Genomic DNA, 24964 nt, shown 5'->3' on the forward strand with positions numbered 1-24964 from the left:
AAGTCTATGGGAGGGGGCGTGACGGCCGTCACGCCCCCTCCCACAGACTTGCATTGAGGGGCTGTGACGTCATGGGCCTCCGGCGCTGCACCCAATGCTCTAAACGAACACCAAGTGCAGCAGGGAGAATGTGGGGGTCTTCAGCAGCGGGACCCCCGGGATCAGACACCTTATCCCCTATCCTTTGGATAGAGTATAAGATGTCTAGTACCCCTTTAAGTGGAAATCTTGGGTGAGTTCCCACACCCAGGAGTTTTTTCCCCAGGATTTGACCCCTGCCTCCAGTCTAGCAATGCTTCTACACAAGGCTCTGCACCAGGCCTTAAAGTGGGTATTCACATCTGAGACGAGAGGTGGGACATTTATGGCATATCCTGTGTGGCTATGACATAACTGCCCCATATGAGAATACCATATGTATAGTGCCGAAATCCTGAGCAGGAACCTATATTTACTAATAAAAGACTGTGTTCTGCAAGCAATTTTGGAGTGCAATGTCTAGCAGCTGCTTTTAAAGGCCCTGAGACCAAAGTATAGGGGATAAGATGTTTGAGCTGCATGCAGCAGTGCCAGCTCACAAACAGTTGGGTGGCGACCACTGGGCCGGAGAATCGTGACGTCACCCCCTTCCCCCGCTATGCAAGTCTACGGGAGTCTACGGCCGTCACGCCCGCTCTCATAGACTTGCATAGCAGGGGCGGGGGGTGACGTCACATGGGGGCGGAGTTGTGGCGTCACGATACTCCGGCCCCGTGGTCGCCACCCGGCTGTTTGTGAGCTGGTATCGCGGCGTGCAGCTCAAACAAGTGGATGGCGAATGCAAGATTGCGGGGGTCCCCAGCGGCGGGACCCCCGCGGTGAGAAATCTTATCCCCTATCCATTGGATAGGGGATAAGATGTCTCAGGGCCGGAGTATCCCTTTAAGGCCAGCAAGATATCATCATGTATTAAAACAGGCATGGACTTGCAGGATAGGGACATAATGCTACCGCTTTATAAAGCATTGGTGCGACCTCACCTGGAATATGCTGTTCAGTTTTGGGCACTGGTTCATTAAAAGAATGTCCTGAGATAAAAAACAAAGATACAAAAGGTGCACAACTAAACTTATAAGGGGCATCGAACATCTTAGCTATGAGGAAAGATTAAAATAATTAAAAATTTTTGTCTTAGAAGAGACATTAAATGGGGATATGATCACCTTATTTAACCCCTAGACGACCATATAATTGGGACTTAATTCACAGTACGCATTGAAGTGTTATGTGACTATGAAGCAAGCGCAGGAGTTGAACTAAATGCTATCTTACAATCTATAAGTAAATTGCTCCCCCTAGTGGTAGATCCGGACAGAAAGAATTATATCATTTAAGTCAAGACAGGTGAAAATTTTCACCTGATTTGTGAATCCTTGCATAAAGCTTTTTGATTCAATTTAAGTTTTTTTTTCCACAATCCAAGGAAATATAATATATTTATATCCCTGTACTAGAGACTACACTTAGCCCTCCAATGACATGAGGGTCAGGACACTGCATATGTGTTTAATGAACTTAGCCCTACGGCCATCTCATACGCTTTACTGTGACATCTGTTTTGTATAGTGGGTTTATTTGTCCGGAGAGGTTACCAGAGATCATATGCAGTAATATAAACCAGACAGTGCCATACACTGCACTATATTATGATGATGCCATGAATTCACTGCAAACAAAGCTTTAAGATGACATCTCCTAGTCCTGAAAAAGCACTTTATTGACCTTCTATGTCCGGTTGTTCAGGTAGAACCAGAATATCATCCTGTTCTACCTCCTGCGCACTGTGTAAATATCCACTGCGCATTCACAGCCACCATGATCTTATTAAAGGTCTCTCTACACGCTCCCCCCCCCCCCCCATGCTACAAGGGTTTAACCTGAAATGTCCCTTTTAAATTCCTGCCATTTACCTAAAGAAAATGGAGAAGAGCATCCCTATAAAAGTCATCCCTACTGGAGTCACCACCTTGCCCTGCCATTGATGTTTATTTGTAAAAGCGGTAGTGCTTATTCTTATGTTGTTATTGTATGCGTTATATGTGAACAATTTGGTGCCCTATCTGCTTCTGAAGTGTGCACCCTGTTGGTTCTTTTTTGTTGTAAATAGTAGGGATCGACCAATATCGTTTTTTTAGGGCCGATACCGATAATCGGTGCAGGTTAGGGCCGATAGCCGATAACTTATACCGATATTCCGGTATAAGTTATCGGCTATTTAACCCCCTGCGACACTGCTGCAGATCATTGATTTAAAGCGGGCGCTTTAAATCAATGATCTGCAGTGGCTTTTGCGGGGCCATAGGCCGCCGCTGCCGCCACTACCCGCTTCTCTCCCCCTACCTGTCAGGGTGGTCCGGGCCATCCATCCTTCCTTCCTGTAGTGTCCGGGGGCGTTCCGGGTGAAGAGTGAACCGGTCCGAGCTGTCCTTCTTCTCCGGCGGTCATCTTCTCCACTCCGGGCAGGCTTCGGCCTAGTACGCTGCATATACGCCGCTGCGCAGTGACGCCTGTGCGCAGCGACGCACCTGACGTCACGGCGTAGCGGCGTCTATGCAGCGTACTAGGCCGGAGCCTGCCCGGAGTGGAGAAGATGACCGCCGAAGAAGAAGGACAGCCCGGACCGGTTCACTCTTCACCCGAAACACCCCCGGACACTACAGGAAGGAAGGATGGATGGCCCGGACCACCCACATTATGGGTAAGTTTAATTTTTTTATTGACTCGGAGGGTGGGGGAGGGGCCCGACCGGTATAGCGGTATGGGCAAAAATCCATACCGGTATACCGCCCAGCATCACGGTGGGGGGTGCGACGCGGTGCGGTGGGTCGGGGGTGCGGGGCATTATCGGCAAGGTAATTGCCGATACCGATAATGCCCAAAATCGTGATTATCGGCCGATAATATCGGCCATACCGATAATCGGTCGATCCCTAGTAAATAGCTTGTGGGTCATTGGTGCAGAACATGGTGGTACAATGAATGGTGCCACAACTCCAGAGTAGTTGGGGGCAGGTAAAGCGATAAGGCTAAGTATGGTACCAGTAGTGCAGTGTGTGGGCAGACAACAAGAAAAGCCTATGGATCCTGCACAAAGTGTGTGAGCATAGCATGCCAGCGTACAGCCACAGGGAAGTGCCATTGAGCTGTGGGCAAGGACAGAATAATAGGGAGCCTGAGTGGAGTATTATACCCTGTTCCAGAGGAGCCAATGTGCCTGGGAGAGGGACACTATCAAGCCCTAATTACTCCTGATAGCTTTTAGTGCTAGTAGACACATGGGGGGAGATTTATCAAAACCTAACCAGATCTAAAGTTGCTGAGTTGCCCATAGCAACCAATCAGATCGCTTCTTTCATTTTTTAAAAAGGCCTCTGAAAAATGAAAGAAGCAATCTGAAGTAATCTCAGCAACTTTTCCTCTGGACAGGTTTTGATAAATCTCCCTTATGGTACCTTTCTTACGGTACAGCTGCATGTGCTTCCTTAATGCAGATGTGGTATCCCAGCACCACATTTCATACGGTACTTATTTATCTATGGGTCCCCATAGCCAGAGTCCCTAGGACTTAGTAATCTCAGTTAGTCAGTCCGCCCCTAGTCACCCCTATTATAGTGTATAGATTTCTAATTTATCCATAGAATAATGTATATAGTGTTATTTCTGTATATAAATGGTTAATTAATGGTTTCCATGGTGTCGCAGGGCCTTCGGGTCATTTGATGCGTTCCAAGCCTAATTCTGGATGCGTTCCAGGCCTCACTTTGGTACCTCTAGCCTCATTTTGGGTTTTGCAATTTATATAGATCCTGTGATGAAAGCAATCCCATGATACAATGTAAAGTGAGTGGCAGACGTTCGGACCAATCAAAGTCGCCACGCCCCCTGCCCATATAAGGGAGCGGCGGACATCTTCTCGCTCTTTCTCATGGCTCTTGATGAGAGAAGACCTATATCTCAGTAATCACAGTGATTTAGTCCTGAGCCTTGCGGCAACGGCTGAATGATCTAAATTATAGAGTGTGTCATCCCCTAAGCACTCTGCAGTATCACCGGACTCAATATTTCCCCTAAATCCGGACGGATCTGCACATCATTCCCTAAATTCAGAGACTATAGGTTTCATGCAAGGTCCGCAACTTCTGCCAGTCGCTAAGCAACCTAAGAACTGTTATATGAGACTGTTACTACGCATTGGATATTGCAAGCACTGCAGTAAAGTTATTCAAGTTCAAGATAAATCTGCTTGTGGACCTTCAGTCATTTCATTGCACCTATCGCTTCTGGGAAGGGCGGCGATAGGCCGGAACATAGATTCAGTATACCAGCCCTCACCCTGGCGTCACGAGTGACTGGGTTAATACTAACCCCACATATACCAACACAATACCATCCCTACCAGAGGCTTAGGAATGCCTCTTTGACAGCACAGAAGAATAAAAGCATTTATCTAGGTTATGGAAGCACAGACAAATATATGAAAGATACAATGTGTCTCCATGTCTTAATTTTTTATCTAACAGTATCAGCAGTTTAGAATATGATTTGCAGCTGAAAGTGTCCTTTTACATATCACTGGAAAAAAAAAACTTGTGCTAATGTCTAAAACTAAACCTTTATTATACCCTTAACAAAAAGTTCCAACAACAACAACAACACTCTTCAAAAGACCAGTCAAAGAATGGGAAATACGCAATGGATACTGTATATCTGGCTGTGTAGAAGGAAGTGGAGGGGTAAATGCAATCCTACTTTTAATGCCATCCTCTTACCCTGCCTTTTGGAGATACCATCTTTTTAACACGGTGGCACCAAAATAAGGTGACAAAATAATAAATAAGATAAGAAAGTAATACAAAAGACACTGTATTAAATGTGGTACAGCTTCAAAAGTACACAGCAGCCAATAGCCCAAATAGTCATAAAAAGATAGATAGATAGATAGATAGCTAGCAAGGGCTTGATGATGGCCCCGTGAGGTGGCCGAAACGTCGTGCTGTAACACTTTGGTGATTCAATAAAGCCACTACTTTTTGATCACTACTGAGCCATGTATCCATATGGCCAATGACTGAAGACTGACCACAGCATGCACCCACCCACCTCCTGACCGAATTGAGTGCTGCTCCCCTTGCTTGTTGTAGATAGATAGATAGATTGTGCATTAAGTCCCAAAAGACCCACAACAAAGTTAATGGTACAAATAAGTTCCAGTAGCACAAAATGGTTTATGAGGTTTTTATCAGAGAACCAAAAGATGTCCACAAACACAATGCAATAAAAAACACCAGAGCCAGACTAATGGGGAAAACTATAGTAGACTATTATACGTAAAAGAGATCTTTTAGAGAGAGCTTGGCAATGGGTAGCCAAACAATAAGCTCCACTATGGGTGAAATCATCAGGCTGGGGTAGGGAACAGTCTCTCAGAGATTTACAGCAGAGTGTTGGGACAGATGAAAGCTGAAAGTCACATTGGTCAAAACCGGCCTCAAAGCCCCAGTCAGGAACCACTCAGAAAATCATCAAGCCATTTTTGGAGAAAAATTCAGCTGTAAAGTTCCGTGTCATTCCAGAACTGAAGCCCCCTTAAACACCTTTCTGCTGTGTTCTGTAAAGTATTTTTGGTGACGTATTTGGAATCAGTCTATTAATCTTCAAGGAAAGTATTAAGCAGCAGTTACAGTGAACGCTTGTGCTTCACCCCCTTTTTTTGCTGCAGCTGGGGCCTCCATTCTCCCTCTCGGGGGCCCTGCCCCATCCATCGTCCAGACTCTGAGTCATTTCCTACAGAAGAAACTCTGGAATTGCAACAAACTGACACCTGCACAAGTTCTACGGTAACAAAGTCATTCTGTGTTCTTTCAATTGTCTGTTTTAAATTTCTACTCTGGAGACATCGTATCTGGGACGGAACTCAGGAAATGGAATTTAATTCTTTTTATGATACCGGCCGAGAATAACCACAATCATTATCGCATATTTAAAGTGTGACTTTGTAAGTGAGGAAGATGCCTCAGTGATATTCATTGACATTTATCTAGGAGAGGTGGACCCCATATCAAAGTTCTGGGTTATATCATCTTACACCCCATTCTAGAATAGGAGCAGGTATGAAAAAATGGAGCTGTCTCATGACAGACGGCTCCTTTAATAAGATAGCTACCACAGCGATCAAATAACCGCCAGCTCCCATGAGCCCCAGCGAACAGTAGCAATTGGCTGATTATTTCCCCCTGTGGTAACTATAAAAGAAGTATAATATATAATTCGGCCCTTTACATTAATGCCTGTCAATCTAAAAATAAGAATAGCCTGAGGCTGCCACAGTGAGAGCTTTTTGCCTGTTCGATGCTTTTTTGCCCTGGCTTAAAGTGATGGTCCTCAGATGGTGTCCCCCATTGTAATGGCCATACTCGGTGGTAGATTGGTTGTCTATTTCTCTTTCTTAGTCCAGTTATTTAGAATGTATAACTATTAGAGCTAAACATAGAGGAGAGCTGGCAATCCCCCAGAAGAAGAAAAATCACAGGAATAACCCAGCCCCCCAACTCCAATCCGGTTCCCTTCCATCTGTTTCTTGTTACTCCCTTCAGTCCACTTTCTGTATGCAGCCCCTCATCACGTAGAGAATGAAAACCAGTCCTCAGACGCATTCACTGCAGTCATGTTCTTTGTTTTACCGCTCTTAGCCTCAAACTTTTATGCACCATTAGTGACTGAATTCATGAGGCGTGGGCATCAAGCCATACAAGAGGCCTGTCTGTGTATACTTTCTCTTTCTATCATCTATCTGTTGGTCTGTCTGTCTAACTCTCTCTGTATAACTATCACTGGTATTTGTAGTATAGACAGAGGCATAATTCGAAGTTATTGAGTCCCCAATGCTAAATCTGTAAAAGTCCCCCTCTGTGCCATTTATTATACTGGTATCTCCTTATGTGGTAGGGGCCTTTGGGCCCCACTAGGCACCAGGGCCCAGGTGTGACTTCTATCTTTCAACCCCAACCGGTATACATCTTATTTTAGGAAATTGTGCAGGAAAATGTACAGGTAATATTTTCTGCAAGATACTAATGAATAGGAAGCTTAAATCAAATGATATGTAATAGACAAATGCGATGAAATTACCACTAATGATTCCCAGAAGGGGTTCTATTTTGCTTAAACATTGCAAGCAAGGGACCAATAAAATCAATAACAGTATGCTTAGTATATTGAGTTGGAGTTCTCTTTTAAAAATCTTTTCACCCACAACAAATAAATCACACCGATCTGGGTAGATCAGATTGATGCAGATTGTTTAAGGGGACATATATATATATATATATATATATATATATATATACTGTGAGATGACAGGTATGGTCATCGGGGAGTGCTATATTATGGGGATACTGGGTTTGAGAAAGCACATATCTCATCCAAGGAATGGTGGGTGAGATATGGGAAATCCAGAAATAGTTAAAATCCCTGGGGAGACTTAGCTTGCTAAGGACTTTGGTAAGTCCTGTTCTCTGGCCTGGATTTTATAGCATGAAAGCAGGTTCAGGTGTTTGGTAGTGGGGCCTTTAAAGGGGTACTCCGCCACTAGACATCTTATCCCTCTATTCAAGGGACCCCCGCAATCTCTCATGCAGCACACCCGTTTCTCAGCTGCACAGAGGGAGGATCTCTCTGTGGCTGATGACAGGCAATGCAGGGGATGGAGTATCATGACGTCACGCCCCGCCTCCTCTATGCAAGACTTGCATTGAGGGGGTGGGGCGTGATGGCATTAGGGGGCAGAGCCATGACATCACAATACTCTGTCCCCTGAATCGCCCATCATCAGCCCCAGAGCAATCCTCGCTCTGTGCAGCTTTTGGACAGGGGATAAGATGTCTAGGGGCGGAATACCTCTTTAATCCCCTTCCTGGGCTACTTTAGGATAAACTAGCCCAGATCATCACAGGTGCTGAAGACAGTTTGTCTCTGGGCTTTAAAACTAGGTGAGAATCAGCCTTAAACGGGGACGCTGTTTCCTTTGTGAGTAACACATTTGTTGACTGTTGTGTTGGGTAGCTGGTAGTAAGCCACCTATATAGACAGGGAAGTTTTATGTATAGTTTTTAAGAGAGAGACTGGTAATTTAACATGCTTATACACAGGGTTATTAACCCCTTAAGGACTCAGGGTTTTTCAGTTTTTGCACTTTCGTTTTTTCCTCCTTACCTTTTAAAAATCATAACCCTTTCAATTTTCCACCTAAAAATCCATATTATGGCTTATTTTTTGCGTCACCAATTCTACTTTGCAGTGACATTAGTCATTTTACCCAAAAATGCACGGCGAAATGGAAAAAAAATCATTGTGCGACAAAATCGAAGAAAAAACGCCATTTTGTAAATTTTGGGGGCTTCCGTTTCTACGCAGTGCATATTTCGGTAAAAATTACACCTTATCATTATTCTGTAGGTCCATACGGTTAAAATGATACCCTACTTATATAGGTTGGATATTGTCGTACTTCTGGAAAAAATCATAACTACATGCAGGAAAATTTATACGTTTAAAAATGTCATCTTCTGACCCCTATAACTTTTTTATTTTTCCACGTACAGGGCAGTATGAGGACTCATTTTTTGCACCGTGATCTGAAGTTTTTATTGGTATGATTTTTGTTTTGATCGGACTTTTTGATCACTTTTTATTCATTTTTTAATGGTATAAAAAGTGACCAAAAATGCGCTTTTTTTGACTTTGGAATTTTTTTGCGCGTACGCCATTGACCGTGCGGTTTAATTAATGATATATTTTTAAAGTTCGGACATTTACGCATGCGGCGACACCACATATGTTTATTTTATTTTTTTTACACTGTTTTATTTTTTTTTATGGGAAAAGGGGGGTGATTCAAATTTTTATTAGGAAAGGGGTTAAATGACCTTTATTAACACTTTTTTAAACATTTTTTTTGCAGTGTTATAGGTCCCATAGGGACCTATAACACTGCACAGACTGATCTCTCATCCTGATCACAGGCGTGTATTAACACGCCTGTGATCAGTGTTATCGGCGCTTGACTGCTCCTGCCTGGATCTCAGGTACGGAGCAGTCATTCGCCGATCGGACACCGAGGAGGCAGGTAAGGGCCCTCCCGGTGTCCTGCAAGCTGTTCGGGATGCCGCGATTTCACCGCGGCGGTCCCGAACAGCCCGACTGAGCAGCCGGGTCACTTTCACTTTAGAAGCGGCGGTCAGCTTTGACAGCCGCTTCTAAAGGGTTAATACCACACATCGCCACGATCGTCGATATGTGGTATTAGACGTGGGTCCCGGCCGTTGATGAGCGCCGGGACCGACGCGATATGATGCGGGATCGCGGCGCGATCGCGCTTCATATCGCGGGAGCCGGCGCAGGACGTAAATATACGTCCTGCGTCGTTAAAGGGGTATTCCAGGGAAGAACTTTTTTTTATATATATCAACTGGCTCCAGAAAGTTAAACAGATTTGTAAATTACTTCTATTAAAAAATCTTAATCCTTTCAGTACTTACGAGCTTCTGAAGTTAAGGTTGTTCTTTTCTGTCTAAATCCTCTCTGATGACACCTGTCTCGGGAAACGCCCAGTTTAGAAGAGGTTTGCTATGGGGATTTGCTTCTAAACTGGGCGTTTCCCGAGACAGGTGTCATCAGAGAGAATTTAGACAGAAAAGAACAACCTTAACTTCAGAAGCTCATAAGTACTGAAAGGATTAAGATTTTTTAATAGAAGTAATTTACAAATCTGTTTAACTTTCTGGAGCCAGTTGATATATAAAAAAAAGTTTTTTTCCTGGATAACCCCTTTAATGTTGTAATGTAAAATTGTTAATTCCATCCATTTTTTGGTTCACAATGCATTTTCTTGCAGGGGATACCTGTGATTTTAGATTATTGCATATTTTAATCTATTTACCAGCAGATTCCTAATTAAAAGCAGGTTGTCCAGTGAGACAATGGAAAAGACTGCAAAGCGCTCTCAGGGAAATTTCTAGATCACTGACACAGTATTTTATAGTTTGATAGCGTTCCCTAGTGAATGGTTAATGTGAATTTATATTAAGGGTTAACATCTTACCTGGCTGTTTTGTCACTAGCATCTTCCATGTTGTAGACATGACAAGTCCAGGAGGTAGGCTTCCAATAATGGGGTTTCTTTGAGTTAGTGGTGTCAGTTTTCCAGGCTGTGTGGATGGTCTCTCTGCTTCAGAGTCTAAGGGTTAACAGAAAGCTTTCGGTCAGTTTTGTAAGTTCAGAACATATTACATGGATCAAGATGATCTATAGGAAATACGTTATTGGCAGCTATTCTACCTGCCGACCTCTGACCTGAATCATGGATAGGAAACTAGGGCTGGGCGGTATACCGGTTCATACCGAATACCAAAATTTTTTTCCTGCACGATATGAATTTTAACCCATAGCGCAATACCGGTTTGGCCCCTCCCCCTCGGGAATGAATTATCCCCACATCGGAGAACTAATCATATGTGACCAGCGGGCACTGTTCTGCCCCCCCCCCCAATTAATTATTACCCCATCGGGGTAAATACTCATATGTCACCCGCTAGTGCTGTCCTCCTCGTCCTCCTGTTTGTTGCGGCCGCCGGCACTGACACTCTATACCAGTGGTCTTCAACCTCCAGATGTTGCAAAACTACAACTCCCAGCATGCCCGGACAGCCAACGGCTGTCCGGGCATGCTGGGAGTTGTAGTTTTGCAACATCTGGAGGTCCGCAGGTTGAAGACCACTGCTCTATACTGTATCCCTATGCCCGAGCTGCAAAAAGGTAAACAAAATAAACTTTAACTCATCTTCCCCGTCGTCCAGACCGTCGTCCAGACGGACAGCCGTCAGCCAATCACCGGCCGCAGCGATGTTCCGCCTCGGCCGGTGATAGGTTTAGCGCACTGTCATGTAAGAAACCGGCTTCTTACATGACAGTGGGCTCAGCCTATCACCGGCCGAGGCAGAACATCGCTGCGGCCGGTGATAGGCTGACGGCTGTCTGACGTTCACGTCCCCAGGAAGAGCGTAAGGCCAACGTCGGAACATGCGTTTATTTTGTTTACCTTTTGCAGCCCGTGCATAGGGATACCGCACAGTATAGAGTGTCAGCGCCGGCGGCCCACAACAAACAGGAGGATGAGAAGGGCAGCGCTTGCGGGTGACGTGAGTATTTACCCCGATGGGGACAGCACTGGGCTAATAATTAATTAATTGGGGGGGGGGGGGGATACCTTTATATACCGTGGAACCGCCATAAGTTACAAAAATACCGCAATACACATATTTGCTCATACCGTCCAGCCTTATAGGAAACAATGGAAATTTTATTTTTAAATGGTTCCTAGGGAAAAATGTAGAAACTAACCACAGCTTTAAAGCTTTAAAGCAGCACCCCAATGCACCTATTAAGATGTTTTCTGCACAAGAACTAATAAAGGCTCTCCCATTCCAGAACCTAAAGATTGCAAGGGATTGAAGTATGGGACTTAAACTTTAATTTCCCCTGTGGGGCTGCTGCAGGGAAATGTAATATTTCCTGCCTTTACTACCCTCACAGGTTACTGCAAAGCTTTGGGGGTCAAAGCATTAGGACACCCTGTGATTAGCTTACTAACTGGAGAGATCGCACTATCTCACCATTCTTTGAATACCTAACAATTCAATTTGAACAAATGATTGAAAACAACCCTATTCGGTAAGATAATAAACCATAGAACGAGGAAATAATATAGTATACAATGAACCATACTGTCATTTTTCATAGACCGCAAATGTCCTATGAGGAATCCAGAAATAATAAAATTATTTCTTAAAGGGGACCTGATGCAAACATTGAGATCTTGACAGACTATGCATTAGGCTCGGGGATATCAGAGTAACTAGTACTCGGGGCGGGTCCCGGTGGCTTCTCCCCACCCAACTGGCTTGAGTGATGCATCGTTCTTACTATACGCTGCTAGGGAGACACACTTCTTTCAAGTCGATCAAGCAGGGAGCAGCCACCAGGACCAGCCCGAGGACTAGTTACCTGGGTCCCAGTGGAATTTTCAAACTATGATTACTCTGAAATGCCTGAGCGTCTCAGAGTAATTCATAGCGTTCTAGTCTGCCTGTACCAGTTTTATGCTGATGACAGGTTCCCTTTCAGATTCATCATTTGTCATTCATTGAAATGTGGTAATGCCATAATAATATTTGAAATATCTACTCACTTTTTCCAAGCACTTGCATTGCTGGTGTTGGTGTTTCATTAGATTGTGGAGAAGTCAGCATCACTTCTTGTAGATTGGTCTTCCGAGAAGAGACGGGAAAAGTGTCAGTTGCCCTTCTATCCTGATCCCCCTCAAATATTAATATTCTCTCAGTTTCTGTTCTTGCTTTTGCCTCCATTGTTATGGGATCTGTGATATCCATAGTGGCCTGGAGAATGTCACTTTCCATATCAACAGGATGCAATGTAGAGAGTGATGTTGGGGGCTGAGGCTCGTTATGAGGCTCTGTAGAAAGTGCTATATTAGGAACCTGAACACCTGCACTTACTATTTCCTTGGATGAATGCTGACCTTCTGTATCATTTCCTAAGTTCATGGACTCTGCAAAGACTGTGTTACCATCCTTCTGATAATGTACGCCACCATCTTCATGAGCAAATTCAATGTCAGCAGATATAACTTCATTACTTTCTGGTTCAGCGTCTTGCAGAGCTGAGTATCCATCAGTGGTCCGGAATGCAGCTCGGTATCGTTCTGTAGGCTGCAGTCCTTGGACCTTTGGGATTGTATTGTCATCAAGAAAGTTGTCCTCTAATGTGACTTTTGGCTCTTGTGATTTTGCAGGGTCATCTTGAGCTCCTAGGCTATTTTTTAACAGTTCTTTGGTCACCTGTTTATCGTTGCTGTCTATTTGAAGTTTGTGTATTGGAGTAAAAGGTCCATCATCTCCCATGTGGGATTTTAACATGGCTGTAGATATCAGAGTTATAGTGGAAACGGTTGGGCGGACAGTGGTTAATGTTTTGATGTCATTTTCTTCCAAATTATCCTTTACCACATTATTATTCAGTTGCAAATCCTCTTCTACCATTTGAGAAAAAGGCCTCATGTGGGTCAACTCCATGTGTTCCTCATGCGGAACTTTGTTTCCAGTCTTATTTCCAGTATCACCATCTGAGCTTCTGGACATAGTAGGATGTATTTCCAAATGTGTTGGCATAGGTGCTTTGGACGTGGTGACAACAATACCTGATGAGGGCATCTGGTCCATTTTATTGTTTATTTTCAAGTCATTTTGAAATTCATTTGGGATATTTTCTACATTTTCTGAAATATTATTCTCTGTCATCAAAGATCCAGAAATCCTTGCAGGAGGTTTAGAGAGAACGATATCTTCATTATTTCCTGGAGTCCATGGGGGAATATTAGAGGCCTCAACCTTTGATGTTTCTAGAGCCCACCTTGATATTTCTTCAGAGAAATTCCTCATTGAGTTGTCCTTAGTTAATCCATAGCTAGGCTTGATGATTGCCAATGTGGAAAAAAATGTCAATGCGGCAAGCTGTACACAACCAGCCATCTTTATGTGCTAGGGAGGGTAGTCTTTATCTCATTTGTCTACTGTCCAACCATAGCTGGTTGCACGTGTACCGGTATACCCAGGAGACCTGTCACACATAAGAAATACAAAGGTTACTATTTATAGCAAAGCTAATATTAACATAAGACAGCGAGCCAAGCTCTTAAACGTTCATGGAAGCATGCGAGATGGAGATTCCTCATTATACAAATGAATACTAAATTGTTATTGTGTACATCTGCAGTCTCCATCTGTGGGGAAACTACAATTCCTACCGTGTTTCTCCGAAAATAGGACCGGGTCTTATATAAATTTTAGCCCCAAAAAACACACTAGGGCTAATTTTCAGGGTAGGGCTTATTATGGTATGCACATTGAACAACATGGCGGTTCCACGGTATTTACCCCCCCCCAATTATCATCATGTGATATGCGCGAACTGTGCATATCACATGATGATAATGGGGGGGTGTAAATGCCCCCCAATGTCCCTAACCCCCCCCCCCCCCACCCCCGCCGATTTATCAGCCCAGCGCTGCACCCCACAATATCCCCATCGGGGTACTGATCATTTGTCACCCGCGAGCGCAGCTTCTCTCCCCCCCTGCCAAATAATTATCAGCTGCTGCGCTGTATCTATTCCTGTGCCCAGGCTGCAAATATTAACCCCTTAAGGACCAGGCCATTTTACACCTTAGGACCAGAGCGTTTTTTGCACATCTGACCACTGTCACTTTAAACATTAATAACTCTGGAATGCTTTTAGTTATCATTCTGATTCCGAGATTGTTTTTTCTTGACATATTCTACTTTAACACGGTGGTACAATTTTATGGTAACTTGCATCCTTTCTTGGTGAAAAATCCCCAAATTTGATGAAAAATTTGAAAATTTAGCATTTTTCTAACTTTGAAGCTCTCTGATTGTAAGGAAAATGGATATTCCGAATAAAAAAAAATTTGATTCACAAATACAATATGTCTACTTTATGTTTGCATCATAAAATTGACATGTTTTTACTTTTGGAAGACACCAGAGGGCATCAAAGTTCAGCAGCAGTTTTCCAATTTTTCACCAAATTTTCAAACTCACTATTTTTCAGGGACCAGTTCAGGTTTGAAGTGGATTTGAAGGGTCTTCATATTAGAAATACCCCACAAATGACCCCATTATAAAAACTGCACCCCCCAAAGTATTCAAAATGACATTCAGTAAGCGTTTTAACCCTTTAGGTGTTTCACAAGAATAGCAGCAACGTGAAGGAGAAAATTCACAATCTTCATTTTTTACACTCGCATGTTCTTGTAGACCCAATTTTTTAGGGTAAAGGGGTAAAAGGAGAAAATGTATACTTATATTTGTAGCCCAATTTCTCTCGAGTAAGCCCATACCTCATATGTCTATGTAAATTGTTCGGCGGGCGCAGCGAAGGAGCGACAAGGGGATTTTGGAGAGTACGTTTTTCTGAAATGGTTTTTGGGGGGCATGTTGCATTTAGGAAGCCCCTATGGTGCCAGAACAGCAAAAAAAAAAAAAAAAAAACACATGCCATACCATTTCGTAAACTAGACCCCTTGAGGAATGTAACAAGGGATAAAGTGAGCCTTAATACCCCACAGGTGTTTCACGACTTTTGCATATGTAAAAAAAAAAAAAAATTTCACTAAAATGTGTGTTTCCCCCCAAATTTCACATTTTTGCAAGGGTTAATAGCAGAAAAGACCCCCCAAAATTTGCAACCCCATCTCTTCTGAGTATGGAGGTACCCCATAAGTTGACCTGAAGTGCACTACAGGCGAACTACAATGCTCAGAAGAGAAGGAGTCATATTTGGCTTTTTGAGAGCAAATTTTGCTCGGGGGGCATGTCGCATTTAGGAAGCCCCTATGGTGCCAGAACAGCAAAAAAAAAAAACACATGGCATACCATTTTGGAAACTAGACCCCTTGAGGAACGTAACATGGAATAGAGCGAGCCTTAATACCCCATAGGGGTTTCACGACTTTTGCATATGTAAAAAAATAAATAAAATTTTCACTAACATGTGTGTTTCCCCACAAATTTCAAATTTTTGCAAGGGTTAATAGCAGAAAAGACCCCCCAAAATTTGTAACCCCATCTCTTCTGAGTATGGAAATACCCCATGTGTGGACGTCAAGTGCTCTGCTGGCGCACTACAATGCTCAGAAGAGAAGGAGAGCCATTGAGCTTTTGGGAAAAAAATTGTTTGGAATGGAAGTCAGGGGCCATGTGTGTTTACAAAGCCCCCCATGGTGCCAGAACTGTGGAACCCCCCACATGTGACCCTATTTTGGAAACTACACCCCTCACAGAATTTAATAAGGGGTGCAGTGAGTATTTACACCCCACTGGCGTTTGACAGATCTTTGGAACAGTGGGCTGTGCAAATGAAAAATACAATTTTTCATTTTCACGGACCACTGTTCCAAAAATCTGTCAGACACCTGTGGGGCGTAAATGCTCACTGTACCCCTTATTACATTACGTGAGGGGTGTAGTTTCCAAAATGGGATCACATGTGGGTATTTATTTTTTTGCGTTTATGTCAGAACCGCTGTAAAATCAGCCACCCCTGTGCAAATCACCAATTTAGACCCCAAATGTACATGGTGCGCTCTCACTCCTGAGCCTTGTTGTGCACCAGCAGAGCATTTTACACCCACATATGGGGTTACAAATTTTGGGCTTATCATGAAAGCAGGAAGAAATGGAGACCAGGTAACATTAGACTAGAAGCTGAATGGGACTGGGGGAGGTAAATATGAATTATTTTTTATTTATTCATTGAATTTCCTTGGCATTATGTTTTAATGACTGCTTTAAGAAATGCATCATTAAAACAAAAACTTCAAAGGAAAGACTATGTTGAAGATACCAAGTTACTGAAGTCTCTGGGTGGTACCAGAGAGATTCAGAATTCAGACATTAGGTAGTGGAAAGGGTACTCCAAATAATGGGTCATCCCACCCTGATTCTCTCATGTTATAAAAAAAAAAAAAAAACAGGCTTGAAAGGGTTTATCTGGTTTATAAAAGGCAAATACAGGCAGGTCCCCAATAGGGATCCTCATCTTTTTCTTGGAGCACAAATCAGGTCTAAAGAGCATCTTTGCTCTGGAGGACAGGTAACTCCTGTCCAGAGGAAAAGTTGCTGAGTTGCCCATAGCAACCAATCAGATTGCTTCTGTCATTTTTGAAAAGGCCTCTGAAAAAGGAAAGTTGCGATCTGATTGGTTGCTATGGGCAACTCAACAACTTTCCCCCCCTTGACTTTAAAGGGAACTGTGTAATGCTTCATTTCTCCAGTGGGGGGCACTGCACAGAAACGGAACAAATGCTGACAGGTTCCTTTACACATTACAACTGATTGCTGGTGGTCCATATAAAAGGAAGCAGGATTATTGGACAGTGATTGTTTAATGTGGACATCCCCTTTAATATTAAAACGCAATCCAAACCTGGGAAAGTTTCCAGGATGACAGACACACCATGTGGTAAAACCATTTCGTTTCATCAATCTCATGCTGTTTTTACATTAGTATGAATTTTTATCCTGGGATGAGAAAATTCTCTGCAGATAAAATTTCCAACAACCTGAAGTCGTAACTCCATATTAATTTGAAGCCCCTTTGAAACTCTCTGACATTTCCTCTCTTAATCTCTGTTTTGGTTAAGACCTTTCCTATTTCTGGGAATTGTACTACTAGACAAACATACATTCTGTAGAAAGGAGATATTCTACAGCCTAGGAAAACACCCACAATTTAGTAGGACCCACTTAACTTCAATTGTATCTTAGGACACTAAATATGAGCAAATGTTCCCTGTTTTCAGCCTCTCCCCAATCTTATATAGCTGACTGTCATGTTCTTAAAGAGTAACTAGATGTTACGGTTGCCTTTGCAATAGAGTATGTTCCTATATACCCTGACACTTCAATCAATGCTTACAGCAGCATAGATCTAGGGTCGCATTAAAATATACCTCTCAAAAATTTACCCCTTTTACATGTTTGTTTCAAGTAAATCTAACCTATTATGTCTATTTGAACCCATTATGGCCTATTCACATTGCAGAATTTCCGCTATGGAAAACTTCTCTGTGGTAATTTAAATTCCAGCCATTCTTTCAACGGAATTCTTTGTAGACTACGTTGCTGTCAATGGTGATGGTGCTTGTCCATGCCGTTTTGCCGCAGGAGGATTTCTACAGCGCCCTGCAGACAGAATCTCCACCTTGAATATATTGGGCAGACAATCCATAGTAGGAATGGGCCATTAGTGTCATAGCTCATTTTAAAGGGGTATTCCAGGATTTTTTTTTATTTGACTATGCTACAGGGGCTGTAAAGTTAGTGTAGTTCATAATATAGTGTCTGTACCTGTGTGTGACGGTTTTCTCACAATATTTATTTTTAACAGCATACAAAATGACTGTTGTCTCAGATTTTTCTCAGGTTGCAGTGCGGCCGAGACCTCACAGCTGATGAGAGGGAGCTTGTCGGCTTCAATGGGTGGAGCGATCAATTGGTGGGAGAGAGATCAATCTGCAACTAATGCAAAGCTGTAGGCACCCTGATTGAAAACCACAGGTCTTTTGAATGGATGCAGCTTATTTATGTTTCAATGGGTGGGGTGGCTGATGTGTGGGAGGGAGGAAAATGGAATTATGGGATTTGTAGTAAAAAAAAGAAAACTGAAACAGGACATAGCAGTTCACAAAAAGCTAGCCACAGTGTTATGGTAATCTCACAACATAGCCATTTAGCCCCAAGACAAGCGCAGGTCCTTCCTAAGCATGTCCATTACTGTCTGCCAGGTACGTACTAAAATCACCTTGTGGTGGATAACCCCTTTAACTTTATGGATTTGTGAAATTTCTTTAGCAGCCATAACTTTTTTCTTATGTGTGGCTATATAAGAACTTGTTATGAGTGGGACAAGTTGTAGGTTTTGTAGGGACCATATTTGGGGATATATATATATTGTGTTACATAGCTTTTACTAAATATTTTCGTAGTGGAATGTAATAAAAAAACTAAAAATGCAGGAAGAATTACTGATTTTGTTTGTGGGGTGCTGATGGGTGACATGCAATACCTTTTTCAAATCCTTAGATGCCATGGTTGCTATTTACCACAGCATTTAAGAGGTTAAACTAACAGAATTGAGCTCATGTCCCACCCTGGAAGTTGCAGGGAGATACCAGCTGTGTATTTATGGTATCTTGCTTATTTATTACATACTTCCCGATCCAGCAGAGGAGCTTGTACAGTAACAGAGGGAAATCCTGCACTCTGTCAAACCCCATAGATGCTGCGGTCACTACTGACTGTGGTAAGGGTCAGACTCATCACTGGCCTCGACAGTTGCAGCAGGGTTCTAGCTGTGTATTAGAGCCGGGGTCTGTCAGGAGATCTTTAAATGACGGTGGAACGTTGCAGTCTAGAAATGCATGCAATTCACACAGTGTAGTTTTAAGCCATCATTTTAGTCATATTTTTTTGTACCCAACCTTATGTGAGACAAGGTAATGCAGCAATCATACTGCAGTGTGCACCAAACACATGGGGCCCTAGCCTTAACACTCACTCTAAAATATAGCTGCAATTGTAATTCCTTGAGTTGTCATTTTCTGACATACAGTATATTTAAAATGTTGTTCAGTTAAACACATAGGGGAAGATTTATCAAAACCTGTGCAAAGGAAAAGTTGCCCAGTTGCCCATAGCAACCAATCAGATCTTTTCTTTCATTTTGCAGAGGCCTTGTTAAAAATGAAAGAAGCGAGCTGATTGGTTGCTATGGGCAACTGGGCAACTTTTCCTCTGGACAGGTTTTGATAAATCTCCCCCATACTGGTTGTCACTGTTTTCTCCTTTGACCCTTAGGCTAAGTTTCTACTTGTTTTTTTTTTGTGGCCCAAAAAAAAAAAAAAAACGCAGGAAAAAACACAACAGCATTTTCCTGTGTTTGTGGTTTTTTTTCTTGCGTTTTTTTGGGTGTTTTTTGCATTTGAGTGGAAATTGCATTTTTGGCCCCTTTGGCATTTTTTTTGGTACCCAAGATTTGTTGGGTACCAAAAAAGAAAAGAAAAAAAAGGATGCAGTAGTGATGGAAAAAAAAAGTATTTAACGAAATTTATATTTTTTATAACAAAATTTTTTTTTTTTTTTTTTGTAAAGTGTGTGTGTTTCACTTTTTTTCTCTCTATTTTTTACATTTTGTAGGTAGTGCGGAGCAGCTCTATACAGCTCTCTCATCTCTGCTCTGTACTCCGGATGGCCAGTGATGTGAATAGAACATCACTCATTCATATTTTCCGCCCAGAGTGTGGATTGGCCGGATGGTTGCAGCCAATCACCGCTCTCAGCGGGAAATATGAATGAGTGATGTTCTATTCATATCACTGGCCTGAGTATAGTGCAGAGATGCGAGAGCTGTATATAGCCGCTCCACATCTCTGCAGTAGATAGGACGATCGCATCGGGTGTCAGGAGTGATACCCGCTGTGATCTGTTCTTAACTGCAGGTACTACTACTCCCAACATGGAGCACACCCTGCTAAATGCTGGGAGCTGCAGTACCTGCATTAATAGACAGATCGCAGAGTGTAACTTCTGACACCTGTTGCGATCTGTCTATTAATGCAGGTACTACAGCTCCCAGCATTGAACAGAGTGTGCTCCATGTTGAGGGAAGTAGTACCTGCAGTTAAAGAAAAATCACAGTGGATGTCACTCCTCACACCTGTTGTGATCCTTCTGTATAATGTATAGATGCGGCCGGCCGCTCTTCTATGGTCCCCTGCACTGACGTATATATATATATATATATATATATATATATATATATATACCAATTCATATTTCCCACAGAGATTTGTGATTGGCTGGAACCATCTGGCCAATCACAGCTCTCTGCAGGGGGCTCTGCCCCCTCAATGCAAGCCTGTGGAGGGGGCATGACAGCTGTCACGCCCCCTTCATAGGCTTGTATTGAGGGGGTGGAGCCGTGACGTCACTATGTTCCGTCCCTGTGATTGCTAGTAATCAGACCCGGAGCGAGCACGCTCCAGGGGCTGATTCTAACAGGGTGCGGCGTGGAAGATCACGGGGGACCCCAGCGGCGGGACCCCCGCGGTCAGGCATCTTATCCCCTATCCTTTGGATAGGGGATAAGATGTCTTAGCGCCAGATTACCCCTTTAAATGGGCACCCTCATTAAAACTATTTTTTGCTATTGCACTCCTTATGGTAAATAAAAAAAATCTTTCTAATGTACTTTTCTTTTTTTTTTTTTTTTATAAAGTTTTCTATGTTTTGTGTTTAAAAAAATCTGCCACTAGGTGTCTCCGTACTTGTCCGGAGCACATTTCCCATTATCTCTTCCAGAGACTTTGGACGCCTGCTGGCCTGGCAGAAGTAAAAAATCATGAAATGCAGTCAGGGGTGCTTATCATAGCCCATCTCAAACACTGAACTGCTCTGGGCTGTGTGTAGCAGAGTGAGGGAGGAAGTTCTCCCCTGTATGGCTTCAGATGATGTCACACCTGCTGGATAACGCCCCTTCCCAGTCTGTGAATCTGACTGAGCAGAAAATACAGAGGTAGAAAACTAACAAATTATAAAAATAAAGGCAGGGGGTGGTTTATCATGAAGGGGCAGTGAACTGGGAGGATTATAACATTTAACAAGATCATGACAGGTATTCTATAACATATAACATATGGCTGTAGATTGTTAAATATTCTTTACTTTTTCAGTAAATGTGTCAGTCTGCTCTATAGTTCAGGAATTTTATTCATAAAATCAAACAGGGGAATGTTTCAAGAAAACAACTTGAATGTAGTGCGGCAGGGTAAGCTTTTTGCAATGGCCGGTGAATTATCAACTACGTCTTTTTAAAAATATTTTCAACATTTTTGCACAAACATTCAATTTTTATGCAATTTCACACCAGCCCGGACCACACCAAGAAACTTGTCTACATCTTAGCTACTTTGCTATTTATGAAGAATGTTCACCTCTGTGATAAATTAGGGGAAAGTAAAATGAACTTGATTTACAAAGACAATGATAAAGTCCCACTCAAAATTTCAGGATGATGAGCGCTATGAGTCTCTCCCAGATAAAGAACTGTGCTGCTGCACATGGAATCGTGGGAGAACACTGCACAATGTGAACATGCATTCAATGTTGTAATTTAAAAATGTACATCTAAAAAATATAACAATAACCAGGCACAAAAACACTAAAGTGATACATCAGCTCAATGCACGGTCACATAAAGCTACAGACTGGCCTCATCACAGGCTCAGACAAACACACTTGACCTTGAGATGGTCATTGTGCTCCCTCAAGGTCAGTCACACATTATTAGTTAGAGATCTAAAGTGGTAGTGAGTTATTCTGATATGTAGCCGGACACAGCAGATGAGCTCAACCAGCCGACACTTCATTGATTTTATTGAACTTACGGTTATGCGGATCTGCAGCTTCCCAAAACGTCGATAGAACAACCATTGGGTTTTTTTTTTTTCAACTCAGATTTCTGCTGTTAGAGAGAAAATGCTGGAGGAGATAAAAGGACTCATTGTGTGATATTCTGGCCGTGTCGCTCAGTCCACAGCCAATAGTAGCAATTGGAGCAGCCTGCAGGCCTTACATGCTCCCACTCCTCTCCATGTCGTGTGAAGTAAATAAGCAGTAGCTGTCAATAGTTTAACCCCCTTTCAATATTGAGTGAGGATTTAGTATTTTACATAATTCATCAAGCTTTCCTAGGCTTTTGAGTGGTAGATCTACCTAACTAAGGCCTTATTCTCACAGTAAACCATCTGCATGGAGCCTGTACAGCAGCAAGGATTCCCTACAGCTCAATGTGCTAATAAATGATGCCTCTTATACTGTATTTTCTGTAATATGGGTATTATACAGCATCTCGTGGCACATACCACTACAGTGGGGATCAAAAGTTTGGGCACCCCAGGTAAAAATTTGTATTAATGTGCATAAAGAAGCCAAGGAAAGATGAAAAAATCTTCAAAAGGCATCACATTACAGATTAGACATTCTTATAATATGTCAACAAAAGTTAGATTTTGTTTCCATCATTTACACTTTCAAAATAACAGAAAACAAAAAAATGGCGTCTGCAAAAGTTTGGGCACCCTGCAGAGTTAATATCTTGTACTGCCCCCTTTGGCAAGTATCACAGCTTGTAAACGCTTTTTGTAGCCAGCAAAGAGTCTTTCAATTCTTGTTTGAGGTATCTTTGCCCATTCTTCCTTACAAAAGTCTTCCAGTTCTTTGAGATTTCTGGGCTGTCTGTCACGCACTGCTCTTTTAAGGTCTATCCATAGATTTTCAATTATGTTGAGTTCAGGAGATTGTGAAGGCCATGGCAAAACCTTCAGTTTACGCCTCTTGATGTAATCCCCTGTGGATTTCGAGGTGTGTTTAGGATCATTATCCATTTGTAGAAGCCATCCTCTCTTTAACTTCAGCTTTTTCACAGATGGCATCAAGTTAGCATCCAAAATTTGCTGAAATTTTATTGAATCCATTTTTTCCTTCTACTCGTGAGATGTTCCCTGTGCCACTGGCTGCAATACAACCCCAAAGCATGATTGATCCACCCCCATTCTTAACAGTTGGACAGAGGTTCTTTTAATTACATTCTGTTCACCTTCTTCTCCAAACCGTTGCTCATTCCAGCCAAAAAGTTAAATTTTAACCTCATCGGTCCACAGAACTTGTTTCCAAAATGCATCAGGCTTGTCTATATGTTCATTTGCAAAGTTCAAACGCTGATTTTTGTGGTGAGGACATAGAAGAGGTTTTCTTCTGATGACTCTTCCATGAAGACCCTATTTGTACAAGTATCTATTTATAGTGGAATAGTGTACCACAACTCCAGTGTCTGCCAGATCTTTCTGGAGGGATTGTGCAGTTAAACGTGGGTTTTGAATTGTTTTTCTCACAATCCTGCGAGCTGTTCTGTCTGATATTTTTCTTGGTCTTCCAGATCTTGCTTTAACTTCCACTGTTCCTGATGACTGCCATTTCTTAATTACATTCAGATCAGAGGATATTGACATCTGAAAACATTTTGCTATCTTCTTATAGCCTTCTCCAGCTTTGTGAGCGTCAACTATTTTCAGTTTCAGATTTCTAGACAACTGCTTAGAAGAACCCATGGTGCTGTTTGTTGGGGCAAGGTAAGATGATTCTGGGCATTTAAAACCTTTGAGATTGACATCACCTAGTCTTCCCAGATGATGATTGAGAACAATCCATGACACTGGCAGGTCTTAGCTTTGCAAAAGGGGGCAGTGCATGCTATAAATTCTGCAGGGTGCCCAAACTTTTACAGATGCCATTTTTTTATTTCTGTTATTTTGAAAGTGTAAATGATAGAAATAAAATCTAAATTTTATTGACCTATTATAAGAATGTCTAATCTGTAATTTGATGCCTTTTGGAGATTTTTCCATCTTACCTTGGCTTCTTTATGCACATTAATATAAATTTTTACCTCGGGTGCCCAAACTTTTGATCCCCACTGTATTCCTTCTAGCTCATTCTGTATAATTCTAAGAGAAAAACCTCCAAATGCCTCAATATGATTCCATGTGGTGCTGTATTAAGAATTTGTACAACACAGATCTGTAATATGGCTCTGTGCATGGGCCCAATAACTAATGGTGCCAGCTTTCCAGGGCTTCTGGATGGCCTATCTAAGGCTCTTCTCATATGTTATAAAATATGTTTGCAAGTGTTTAGAGCTGACAATCTGCCCACAGGGAACTTTTGCAAATTGAGGTTATGATCTGAGTTTTTTCTGCTGCCAAGATGTTAATTATTTGGTGTGAACAGCCACAGAACTGTAATTGTTTAGCAATGAATATTAACATTTTGTGATATATATTAAGATACATTATTTTGTAGCATACAATATTGACATTTTGAATGACATGAATTTCTCTGTATAAAGATAATAGAGGTACACGCTTTAGCTGTTGCTCACAGACCAGCAACCCCCTCCTCTCTCTGTAGAATGACCTCTGAAAAGGTCATAGAGAAAGTAACATTTCAAATGAATGGCACAGGTCCTGTCTATTGTTGCTTCTGTCCAATGGCCCTAATCTCAAGTTTTCCCCAATAAAAATTTACAGAAAAATGAAATAAAAAATTACAATTAGAAAAAAAAAGTAAAACAGACAGAAAAATGTAGAGATGAGGGAATTTTTGAAAAATTCGATTTGGCCGATTGGCCAAATTTTTTAATTTATTCATGG

The 24964-nt window shown here is 42.2% G+C and overlaps 1 protein-coding gene across 4 annotated transcripts in view; it reads right to left on the reverse strand.

The window, feature by feature from the left end:
* The window catches only part of PRRT3 (proline rich transmembrane protein 3), a 100324-nt gene that overhangs the window by 22170 nt on the left and 53190 nt on the right, over nt 1–24964 (reverse strand). For 3 of the 4 annotated variants that reach the window (XM_056524732.1, XM_056524734.1, XM_056524733.1), the window contains exons 2-3: nt 12284–13731; nt 10139–10273 (exon numbers count right to left, since the gene is read on the reverse strand). In XM_056524732.1, coding sequence (XP_056380707.1) covers nt 10139–10273; nt 12284–13643 — 1495 coding nt within the window. In that variant the 5' untranslated portion in view covers nt 13644–13731. Of the gene's footprint in view, nt 1–10138; nt 10274–12283; nt 13732–22141; nt 22252–24964 lie in introns of those variants that run through there. The other variant, XM_056524735.1, reaches the window with a different exon arrangement.

Source organism: Hyla sarda, chromosome 6 (assembly GCF_029499605.1).
Source record: "Hyla sarda isolate aHylSar1 chromosome 6, aHylSar1.hap1, whole genome shotgun sequence".
In the NCBI taxonomy this organism is placed as follows: Eukaryota; Metazoa; Chordata; class Amphibia; order Anura; family Hylidae; genus Hyla; species Hyla sarda.